This window comes from Oryza brachyantha, chromosome 4 (genome assembly GCF_000231095.2).
Source record: "Oryza brachyantha chromosome 4, ObraRS2, whole genome shotgun sequence".
In the NCBI taxonomy this organism is placed as follows: Eukaryota; Viridiplantae; Streptophyta; class Magnoliopsida; order Poales; family Poaceae; genus Oryza; species Oryza brachyantha.
Window position 1 is genome coordinate 12,719,419 of NC_023166.2, and position 12,401 is coordinate 12,731,819.

Here is a 12,401-nt window from a genome sequence, read left to right on the forward strand (position 1 = left end):
GTGAGAGCAACACACGCATACGCACGACGAGCCGAGCCCCCGGTCGACAGCGACGCGAGCGAGATGAAGGCGTTCTTATCATCGCAGCCGCAACAAGCAACCCGAATCAACAAACAACGAGGTGCTGCCCGATCCACTGTACTAGGTGCCGACCGGATATTTTGTAATGCGTGCTGCTTAGGATTAGAAAATCAGGAATGCATATATGCAGAGAGGATCTCAATTAGGAAATCACTACACGTTACTTAAAAGACGAAAAAAAAAAATTAAGGATTGATCTATCAGGTGCCAGCGCAGACCGGTTTCCAGTGGGTCTGTGGGGAGCACTTAGAGGTGATAATGGGTTTAACTTTTTTCCATAAAATTTAAATAGTGAAATTATAATGTGATTAAAAAAAATTATAGAGTTTTGAACAAAATAAAATTTAAGGATTAAGTAGAGCTACGAAAGAATCTGTACGCAATGTAACTGCGTGGGTGAGAAATAATCAAGCAGTAAATTGCTCATTCGATCCAAACAAATAATAGTTATAAAGCCTTGTAGGAGAATGAAATTAAATTGAATATGGAGTTATGATGAGACGTGGAAAGAAGTTAATATATTTTTATAAATGTGTAAGGGCACTTACAAAAGTGCATATTAGCTGACTCTCTTAGTTACTACGTAAGCAAATTTGGTGATGTGGAGGAAAGAGGAACGGTTTAGAGTTGACTCTTAGCATTTATTAAAGAAAACTTTCTTGCATGACAATGTATAAAAAAAAACTAGCTTAATAAAAAATATTTTATTACATTAATGAAGAAACCACAACTGACTCTATATTTGTATGTATCATTATAAAATAGACTCTTGTTGCTGACATGGCTTAAAGATAGAGCCCACAATAGGTTCTACTATTGAACATGCCCTAATACTATAAGAATGTATTTTAGAATGAGAGAATGGTATATGACAATCTAACAACTTCTTTCCCTCAATAACAGAAAACTTGTTTCCATCCACGACCAAGGCCCAGATGGGAACTACAAAACATACGAATTAACCGTATATTAAGGACATGTTTAAAGGTAGAGTTAGTCCAGGATTGACTTTTTTCTCATCCACATCAGCAACTAATTTATTTTATACGCGTATAGACAAAGCTAGTGTTAGATATGTTTTCTTCATTAATACAATAGAACATAGTTTCGTTAATTTTGTTTTATTTTTTTATCTACCACATGCAACAAAATTTTATAAATAAACGATGATATTTGACTCTAAGTCGTTGCCATAAATAAAAACCACTTTTTTCTTTTTCTTCCTTCTCTTTCCTCCATGCTACTATATTTACTCATGTGGCAATGGCGAGAGTTAACTAATAAATGTCTTTGTATGTTGTATATGCCTTAAAGGGATACAATGACACACTTTTTAATATATCGCTCTGATATATACTTGTGGTAAAGTTTGTTGTAGTGGATTTTTTTTCTAGACCAAATGAAAGTCCTAGGTTGATTGTGTTTCATATGTAGTCACATTTTATTAGAAATATTGAAAACATGGTTTACATGAAGCCAAACAATAATGGTATTGTATTTATGCAATACTAGTCTGCTGAAGTGTGATGTGAATAGACATGGGTAGCATGATACATCATTTTGTAAAAAGGAAGAGGAGACCATCCACCAACCGATACACTATCCCAACATGAAATTGAAATGAGTATGCTCTCTTGACCCATGACGGATGGAAAAAAAATGAACTATAGTCAGTGTTTGTCAATTTTTCTTTAATGACCATATCATGTCCGGTTAAATTCTTTCAGTAATTATGAGGGAGTGATTGTGAGGTCTGATGGCAGCGTTTGCCTTGGAATTTTACCGAGGTGGGTTAGATGAACACCATGGGCTTGGAAGTTTGGATAACGATAAGAGAGCTGTCTGATAGGAGTGGGCGTGTATGATAGGAGCACCCACGAGTCGATCACCTGCCACCTCCCAACAGCCCTCAGTGCTGCTCGAGGAGACTGCACCCACGAGAAAATTTTTATTGCTGGGGTACTATATTTACTGAGGGTATTTCTAATACAAAGATAATAGTCATTATTTTTATATTCTTCGTGTCATAAAAAATAATATCACTGTTTTTATAATATAAACACTACTAATTCACATATAAATTAATATTACTCATATCTCGTTATATCGTAGGTGTTGTATAGAAACCTTATCTTATATAAGACATAATTTTTTTATCTTTATTATTTACACACATTTAGTATCTTCTACTCACTCTATTTTGTAATATAAGACTTTCAAGTATTGACTTTATTCAACAAATACGACACACATATAACATAAATTATATATACTTATTAATGAATAAATTTAGGTATGTTCCGTATAAAACCGTGCGAGTTAACAACTTATTTAAATGCTCTGACCGGACCGACGGCTCCACGTCACCATAGGCCCACATGTCGGCTACCTTTTCCGCTGACGGGCCACATCAGCAGGGTCCAGCCTTTGTGACAAAAAAGCGTGGGCTCCAGCCGGGCGGGTCGCTTTTAGCAGCAGCCTCCCGTTCGCACCCCATCCCTACCAGCTCGGCTCGTGCAGCTCGACCAATGACACGGCGGGTCCACCGCTCGTTGGGCTATGGAAGTCAGTGACGTTCCTCCGATGGGTTGCTCGTGATGAAATGAAAAAGAGAAAGCAGCGGTTCGTGCGTGCGTCCGCTCGCGCGCGACTGCGACGCCGCAGGCGAGGCAGGCAAGCACGTAGCCGTGGTGGCATCCAGCGGTGGCCTCCGCACTTTGTGACTAGTTTCGCTCGGGCAAAATTGATCTTATAGGTTTTTTTTACCAACGTTAAAAGTTTTTCTTTTTGAGATTGCGCACATGCACAAACACTACTGTACACGCAACACCTGCCTATACACCCATGATTACGTCTCCTGTGCACGCCAAAAGAGACTAAAACCAGCGGTATATCACTCATCTCACTAATTTTCTGTTGAATTTGTAAGCAATAGGATTTGAATCCTAGGTGGGGTTATGCAACCACCACACCCATCGGTGCTTCCCCTTATCAAAGTTAAAATTTGATTTTGATCAATGCGCGCAAGGTAAAAACCGTATTTGATTTGATCACTGCGATTGGTTCCTAGGTTCACGGGAGTGGTGAAGCTCAGCGTGGCGTGGCCACGACGCCAACGGTGGCGTGTGTGCTTAGCGCCGCTTTGGCGACGAGAGCGGCGCGCGCGCGTACGTACGTGCTCCTACGTTGACAACATGACAGCGATCAGCCGCACCGCGCACGCACACGACGTTGATCGCTCGAAGCTGGTGGCGCCGTGGCACCAACGTTGCTGTCCATCGTCGATCGCCCAGCCAATTGCTGATTTGCTACTATACTGCATATGGTGTGTATCTTGGCTTTTCTCCTGGTTGATCAAATTAAGATGCTCTATGTCTGATTTGTGGACAAAAGGAAGAGGAAAACATGTATATAGGAAGAGGAAAACATGATTAGGATGCACGGACCGTTTTTAGTAATGATTACTTATAAATACGTGTCGACTCGTGCGTGCGGTACAGCGGTAAAGTTCAGGATATGTCTACGGATCGTAAGTACGGTCGTACTGCATATACCTGAATACCACCCGAGTGGGGGTGAAGTCATCAGCTCAGGCCAAATCTGCGTGCCGGGCCAGCTGCAAGCTTGCAAGTGCAATCTGTCTCCGATTATCACTGAAAGCTTTCCGGCGATCGATCCCCTGTGTACCGCTCGTGGAAGGTGACTTGGCCAGGCGTCAAAATTAATGACATGCCGTTTCAGGATAGACCAGAGCGAGATCCCCAGAACGTCTCATCATGCGTTCACGCTTTGCATTGACGTACGACCGGAAAATATTAATTCCGATCGGCCTCTTTTTTTGAAAGGTCCCGACTAATGCCACTCCAAGTGCCCAGCCAGCTTGGCTAGGATGAGAACGACACGGATTAGTGCAGTCAGCATGGCATGTCATGACATGTAGGAATCCAATGCTAGTAGCTCCGGCCCAGTTATTTTTTTTAGTTTATTTCGTGGTTTTAATTATAATAATGCCATCGGGGCTTGCTCGATTCGATCAAGATGACGCCTCATCCACTCGATCCTGCATGCATGCTTCGTAAGCGAGGTTGCCCACACCGGCAACTGGCAAATAAAGCCGCGTGACGTACGGCTGGCTCCCTGAATATTCTTCTTTAGTTTGGCGGAACGAGAGCTCAGATTCGCGATATAGAAAAAATGACCAAGTGCGTGCGTGCGTGCGTGCTGCTGATCGTCGTAGTGCGCCCCATCATGCACGATAAAAATACGCGCCGAGGGGGCCGGTGGAAATGTGGAATATGATCGAGGTCCAGAAGAGAAAAGGAGAAACAAAACGGTGTGCGCGAACACGCATACGTACGTACACTAGCTCAAAAACATCCAGTGTTAATCCATTCAACAATCCACAAAAAAGAAAAGAAAATCACGCGTGTGCATCCTGATGCGTGGCGCACCGGTTTAAGAGAGACCGTCTCTGTCACACATCTGGACGGGTGATCGATCACACTGCCGGTTGCTGCCTGGCAGTACGCATATGATTTCCACCGAGCAAGCAGGGAGCACGCGTCGTGCTGCACAGCTGGATGCACTCGTTGCGGAAGCTCATGCACGCGCGCCGGCCGCACGATTGCATGCACCGCGCGGTCCAGGAAAACGACGCATCGGTCGATCGACGACGTCACGTTGTTGCTGCTAGCGTCGAATTTTTTTTTAATTTTTTTTAGATTACTAAACCTTATAGGTAATATTTTCACCATCCGATTTTTTTTTGTCACGTCACCTCTTCTGACGTAGCATAAAGACCTATCTCATTAAGTTGTATCGCGTGCCAGGTTTGCTAGGGTGACAGTGTTGTGTTGCTACACCAAGCAATACGGGGTGTTGTAATAAAAAGGTTCAGATGATAAAAATATTTTAAAAATAAAAATTGTAGCGTCACCATACGTGCTGGGCCGTGAGGTATACCTTGCTTGTCAGGCACATGCCACGATGTGGGTGTGCATTCAATTAGTTTAGTTATATGAAAAGTTTGATTTTAGAAAGTTAAGATTGAGATTAGTTTGTAAGAAGGCAGAATTGAGCAATTTAGTTTTGGTTTAGTTAGCGGCCGAAACTTGATAGATCAAGTTCATAACAGAAAGTGATACGAATTGAGAAAAATTGACGATACCTCCCTCTTCTGATAGCTCAATAACTAAAATGACATTAAATCATAAATATATCTCCAACCATAGTATTATAGTTATTTGATGGTATTTGATGACTAATGTTTTATGTTAATTTGGTTTTAGATTATTTTGGTTAACCTATATATATAACCGAATTAACAAAAACTATTTCGGTTAGTTCAGCTGGTGACCAAAAGTAATTTGTCGATTACTTCAGTTTCGTTTTTTTTTTCTACCCACCCCTAGGCCTCAACGCCGATTGGGCGGGAGCACACTCGTGCGTGTTGTGATGTGTAGAAGGGAACCAGATCATCCAATGCAAAATTAGACGAACATGCTCACTGATTTGTGTATTCCGTTCCATATTATAAGATTTTTTGGATTTGCCTTTATTCATCTATACATTAATGTATATGTTTTGTATATGTATTTAGATTCAATAGCATACATATGAATCTAGTTAATGACAGAAAGTCTTATAATATGAAAATGAGGTAATACTATGTTTAGAAAACATTACGAGTTTAGGGCTCTAATCCGAACCACGTATAAGCCCCCGTTCTTTCAACACTTATTGATCTTAGATGATGAGCCATATACAAAACGGCCCATCGCTCGAAGTCGCGTACAAAAGTGAGAGCTTTCAAACCTCGTGCATGACGCAAGCCGTGCCTCAGCTGGCGACGCTTGAAAACAGCAGATGGTCACCATGACTCGCAAAAACAACGCGGGACTACTGAGGCCGTCCGCCGTCGCGAGCTTGAGCCAGAGGCACGACTCCACCGTGAAGCATTGGACATGGCCTTAGAGGATCTAAATAGTATTACCTCGGTATTAAATATAATTATTTATGTATTATTTAGTAGAGAGGTGTTGAGAAGCAAATGATACCGTGTTTTTTAATAAACAAGAAATTAATTTGAGTGAAAGAGTAGGCATGGTTAGAATGAAAAGAATTTTGAATGATAAATAATTCATAAACAAGCTCTACTTAAAGTTTGGGCCGAGATCTTGTTTCCGTCTTCCGTCGGAAGCCCAACATCAAATCTGCTTTCCGCCGTGGGCCGGGGGGGGGGGGGGGGGGGGGAGGGGGTAACCGGCATTTCCCGCTGCGGCATCGCCGGCGAGGCGCCAAAACGCCAAAACCCTACCCGCCCCCGCGCAATCCCGTGCCGGCAAGGCGCCAATCTAGTGGCCGCAGCCGCCCACGAACCGCCGGCGACGAGATTCGGGTGGGAGGCCTGCGAGGAAGGCCGTCGATGGCGTCGTGGTGTGGCGACCTGGCTGCCCCGCCCCGCCTCCTCGTCGCCCCTCGTGAGTGCCCCGTCGTCTCCCTCCCCAGCTTTCCTGACCTCCGCCACCCCCCCCCCCGCCCTCGCTGTCTCTCGGATGTTTCAGGGAGGGTGGCATGTGGAAATGTAGTGCGAATACTAATTCGGATTCCAAATCCCGAGTGGTAGCCGTTGGTCGCAGCGTTTCGCCATCCGCCTTACATATTTGAGCTCGGTGGATTTGTGCTGCTTGGTCGAAAATCGAAATACTAGCAGATTGTGAGCCTTTGCGAACTGAAGATTACCGCCAGAGTTTAGGGGTTTATGGGATGCTGTTGTTTGTGGGGATTGAGCATTGGGGCCTTCTAAACACTGGATTACTGTGCAGTATTCCACAATCAGCCAAAGAGTGTACATGGAGGAGCTTCACATGAATAGTCACATGCCATTTTGTGTTACCCTTGCAGGTCCTTCTGATGCCAATTGTCAAGGGAATGTTTTGTCTCTTCGCCATCCGAAATCAGGTGCTCTTATTCCTCCTTGCCATCGTTTCTATCTTGTGGTATAAGCTTTTGAACTAGGAATGTAGACATATGTGATAAGTCTGTTGGCAACCAAGGATAGTCGTGCAGTTTCAACAGATTGCATTTACTCCCGCCTTGTGATCGCACAGATGAAGAAACAGGGTACCTGTTCATCGATGGCCAACTTCATGAATTCAACTGGTTTAAGGATCGTTTTGGCTCTTGGTTCTTGGGAGATTATGTATGTGAAGGTACGCCAGGCATATAGCTATGCTGTTGTCATTTCTGAGCATACGTTTTTATTTTTGTTTTTTTGGTAAGGCTTGTCTATTGTTGTCATTGTGTGGCCCATATGAAGCCATTTTTATGAGGTTTGTTGCCCTGCCTCTGCAAATCTCTGTTATAGATTTTGTTAGCAAGTAATAAAATATGGAGTCTGTGGTAAGGGACATGACGGTAAAGGAGTGGTCATATTCTTGTTCCAACACATCAACATAATAATTACCAAATATAGCACGATCTAGTCAAGGTTTTTTTTTTTTTTTTTTGAAAAGCTATCTTGCTGCGGAGAACTTCAATGCTTGAGTTGCTTATGAGCTGTTTTCCTTCCTGACTTCTTGTAGATGGCAGCCTCTACTACTGCACACTTGTTGATCCCATTTTTGTTCTTCTACCAATTTTGAAAGCTGCACGTATGTCGGTATGCCCAATCAAAGAAAAATGTATTTCTAATATGAGGTTTGAATTCAATATATACTTGTCTGTTTAAAAGCTAGTCCCTTAACAGCTTTACTGTGATGCAGAATGGTAATGATCCTGGAAAATTCAGGCAACTGGATGAAATATTGTACGTTGAAGGATATCCTGGATATCAACACCTCATGGGTATTGCAGGAAACCATATTGAACTGGTCTGTGAAGTTAAAGGTAGATGTTTGACTTGTATGTTCCGAATTTAAATGTTATATGCACTTAAATATAAAATCAAATTGATATCAGAATGTTATCTATTAGTACTTCCTTACAGCCTGGTGATTGTGCCTTTTTCACCACTTCATACTTTGCTAAGCTGAAATAATTACGGGATATGGATGTTTATTTTTCATTACTGCTTTCCTGCATGTTCTCACAGAGCGAAATATTACTTAATCATTTGACATGGATGTTTTCTTTCCTGCAGAAGTTGCTAATGTGAAGTTCTTTAGGCTGGACGATTCCAAGGTCTTATCTTGGTTGTGCTGTAAGGTAGCTTGTGTCACTTATTACATCTATTAACTTGCTCTGCACAATGCTTTTCTGGTGATGCTTATACTTATCAGAAGAAGCCACCTTTTATCTTTACTTTTCCTTTTCATATTACAAAAGCAATGATCTAACCTGCAGTTAGGGTGGCATGTTGCTGAAATGGTTTAGGAAAAGAGGCATCTGATTGTTTTTAGCCTGTTTGCCTTGGATAAGTATACAACGATCCAACAAACTGGGCATGATATTGAGTGTTGGTGGGCTAAATCATAATTCTTCCATACCATGTTTCATTTGTATTTGTTGCATAAACTATGTGCATCAAACATTAGTCTTTAACTTTGCCTTGGTTCTGGAGAAGAGACCCTAGTTGATTTCCTATATATTTAAGAACATGAATGCACATGACCATTCTTGTAATTGCCCCTATATAGGCTTCAGAGGGTAGTGGCTGCTATGCAATGACTGCTGTTTGTTGCATTCTGGCTACCTTCTGATACAACCTTGTACAGCCATTACGATGTAGTAGTGTGTTCCAGTACTGTTTCATTTGTTGCATATTTTCTGCCTTTTTCCAGTTCAACGCTAGTCATTTTACTAAACAATTTTGATTTAATTTTGTTCTTATTAAAATATATAGCTAGGTGTGTTGTGCCCACTGTAACACCACTATTATCTGTTATAACAACACTTTGCCGCCACACTTCTGCTACATGTAACTCAAAACATCAGATACTATTTTTGCATGTTTAACGTAGTAAAGTTTGTTATATGCAAGAAGCAAATGCCTTTGTGATATCACTTAGATTTTCAAAAAGTTGTGCTGCCTCGTGACCTTGTCAATGCATCTAAAAGCATTTCATTCACAAATGAGACAACAATTCAAAATAACTATTTGTCGTGGTAGCAACAACTCAGAGGATATACCAGTTCATGTGTTATCATAATATCTGTTTTGATATGTTCTACTTAATATTTGTGCGTGTGAATCTTGATCATATTGATCCAACCTGTTAATCTGTAGTTTCGAAAACACTCTTATGAATCTCATATACAGGTTCACAATCTAAAAGAGGTTTTCCCCAAGCTGGGCAAAAATTATGCTGCCCAAGGAGAAAAAGAATTATGTATGTCGCTGTAACTCTTATTTTTTAAGTCTAATATAACTCTATTAGTCTATTAGAAGAAGGATATAACTCCTTGCAAACTTATATTTCAGTTTATTTTTATGAGTGTTTTTCATCTGGTATTCACATGTAAAGAAACAGTTAACCATTGCCAACTTTCACAATTATATGGCAAAACTGTTTGAAAATTGATATTTAGTGTGATTGATATCCTGTTGGATCACGTCTGTCCCAACCTTAATTAGTTAATCCACTTCACATGTAAAAATTGATGAGTAAACTTAAAGGAGCTTGCTTGTGGAGGTGGATCTCTAAAAAAAGGATATATCATATTCTTTTTAAACATTTTAAGTCGTGTGACTTCTTTGAAGCGCAGCTCAAGAATTTTATGAAAATGTAAATCAATATTCTAACAGAGCTGTTTTTGTTGTTTTGATTACAGTGAAGGATGCTGTTCAAATAATTCGTGAATACCTGAACGACGAACCATGGTTAACACTACTTTGCAAGAAGTTGCAGTAAGATTTCTCCTTGGATTATGTTGAAGATTTAGGGTGTGGCGGTGTGTTTGATACTTTGGTTTAATGCCGCCAAAATAGCATAGCAAAAAAAATTGATGATGGCAAACTACTAATGGGTTCATTTGTAAAAAATTGGGAAGGCTAAACAAACGGTTTGAACTAACTTTGCCGAAATTTTGGCATCAAACGAAACAAACCACTTTGCCAAAATTTTGGCCTTGCCAAATTTTTGGTAAGGTCGAGAACCAAATGAACCCTTAGCTCAGTACAGACTTCTGATTTGTTTTTTCTAAGCGAAATCCGATTCACCATGCTCACGTTGGAACGATGCATTCTTCACAGGTTGGATACCAAGGAGATCATTGAAGCAAACAAAACTAGCGAAGCTTCATTCTGTGCAGAGAATTCCCCTGTACCTTTCCGGCCTTCTGAGGTAAACTCCTTGGAGATGATCAGGGTATTCTACACCAGTTAGCTCATGTGCTGTACGCTCATCGATTGTGTCAACGCAGGAGAAACTTGGAAACAGTAACAGCAGGTCAAGCAAAGGGAGGCCAGCAAAGAAGCAAAAGACTGAAGTAGAATCGAAGAACATCAAAGACATGTTCCGAAGGGCCACAAGGAAAGGAGCATGATCCCGTATGAGTATATGACTTCTGATTTTGCCATCAAGACATTGCAAAGGCGTTTCATATTCTTTGGGAAAGCTGAGGCTGTCAGGTTAAAGCATTAGAAGCATTCGTGCAGCTAATGAAATTGTAACTGTTTAATCCAACTCTTTAACTTTGGTTAGGTTTGCAATTTAACATTGCAGGCATATATCTAATTGTTTGAGCAAGGAGCCTTGCACTATCTAACTGAAATGTGTTTGTACCTTATCAATTAATTTCGGTCAATCGAGTAACCTGAAATGGTCGTTAACATTATTATTCAGCCCAAAGATTTTCATATCCGAGAGCTTGCTCTTATGGTGTTTCAGGTGCCCGGCATATTCTTATGGCTTGCAATCCAATGATCTACGATACATTGTAGGTTTGGATGTGTAGTAAGGCCGCGTTTGGTAAAAGATATGTTATCCGGCGTGAAAAATATATTAATAGATTAGTACATAATTAATTAATCATTAATTATAAAAAATAAAAATAGATTATTATAATTTTTTAAAGCAAATTTTCTAAAGAAAATTTTCGTAAAACATGTACCGTTTAGTAGTTCGGGAAGCGTACGTGTAAAAAATGAGAAATTCTGAGTTAGTAAGATGGGTTGCTGAACGCGGCGTAAATTATTTTAGATAGGCACTCTCCTAAAATAAATAACTTTCAGATTTGAAATTTTATCTTAAAATAAATCACATATTACCTTTAGTACCTACTACCAGTACGTCGTTCGAGAAATTTTATCTCATCAACACTCCTACCTGCCCACTAATTAAGACTACTCTTATATTAATTAATCTTATATTAATTAAGAGGTATTTTGGTCTTTTCTCTTTCTATTATTTTTTCATTGGGAATATAGGAGTGACAAATATAGTTGTGATCTGATATGGAGATATAATATGGATAATATGTCAAAGTATAACTCTCCGTCGTGGAATTAGACAAGGGTCGAAGACCCATACCATAGGACCCCGTCCCCTGTATCTTATCTTTCGCACGTAGGAGATCGGAGACACAGCCTTAGGGCTATGGGAGATATGGCCGATGAACCTTTCTCGGATGGTCAAGATATGTATATCTAAATTTGAATTACTTGTTAGGTATGTTCTATAGACCACCTTTGGATGTCTAGGTCTGCTCTGAGATTCATGTCTGGTTAAAAAAATGTGGGCATATTCGATAGGATTTCAGCTCCTAGATATATTTTGTAAAAACTATAGCCTAAACAAACTGTTCAGCTCCATCCAAAAAGGGAATGAAGTAGGCTGAAGTGATCGAAAAGAAAATCTACCACAAAGGTGGAGTGAAACTTGGGCTGCCTCTAAGTTCGCCCTCGTCTAAAAAGAATTTATCTTTTAACTCATGTTATTTGTGCTAAATTTTTTTATTTTGATTAGCTATTACTTTCGAGTTTAATAAAGTAAAAAATAAATACACTAAGATTTGAAAAAGTATATGACAAATACATTATGGTTTGAAAAAGTGAAGACCATTCCGATCTCTACATTTTTTTGCATAAGTATACGTGACTACGTGAGGTACATGCTCCGGCTTATGGGCCTCCACCATGCGCCTGGGCCGTCACTAACGTCATCAACTCCCCCGTCTCTCCCCCACGCCACGGTCGCACACTCTCTCGCTCCCTCCCCCTCTCCCTCTCCCTCTCCCCGCTGCTAGGCCCGAGCCCGATCCACTGCCCCTTCCCCACCCTCAGTTCGTGCGGCGGCTGGGCCGGCTGGCAAGCGGCGGCGGCGGGCGGGCGGGCGGGCGGGCGGCGTCTGGCAGGCGGGGGCGCGGCGAGCCGGCGACGA

General features: G+C 41.0%; 1 protein-coding gene across 1 annotated transcript; it reads left to right on the forward strand.

Annotated features, from left to right (window-relative positions):
* The first annotated feature begins 6,394 nt into the window (after positions 1–6,394).
* On the forward strand, positions 6,395–10,861 carry LOC102706937 (ribonuclease H2 subunit B). The gene is made up of 10 exons (XM_040523577.1): positions 6,395–6,560; positions 6,985–7,041; positions 7,191–7,292; positions 7,665–7,741; positions 7,845–7,968; positions 8,222–8,286; positions 9,341–9,410; positions 9,853–9,928; positions 10,274–10,364; positions 10,444–10,861. Exons 1-10 carry the CDS (start codon positions 6,506–6,508, stop codon positions 10,564–10,566), a joined length of 840 nt encoding a protein of 279 aa, XP_040379511.1. The 5' UTR covers positions 6,395–6,505; the 3' UTR covers positions 10,567–10,861.
* Positions 10,862–12,401: the final 1,540 nt, after the last annotated feature.

Coding starts and splice junctions, on each gene's coding strand:
- LOC102706937 (XM_040523577.1), top strand. CDS start 6,506: ATGGCGTCGTGGTGTGGCGACCTGGCTGCCCCGCCCCGCCTCCTCGTC. Junction 9,929..10,273: donor CTACTTTGCAAGAAGTTGCA/GTAAGATTTCTC, acceptor CATTCTTCACAG/GTTGGATACCAAGGAGATCA. Junction 10,365..10,443: donor TACCTTTCCGGCCTTCTGAG/GTAAACTCCTTG, acceptor GTGTCAACGCAG/GAGAAACTTGGAAACAGTAA.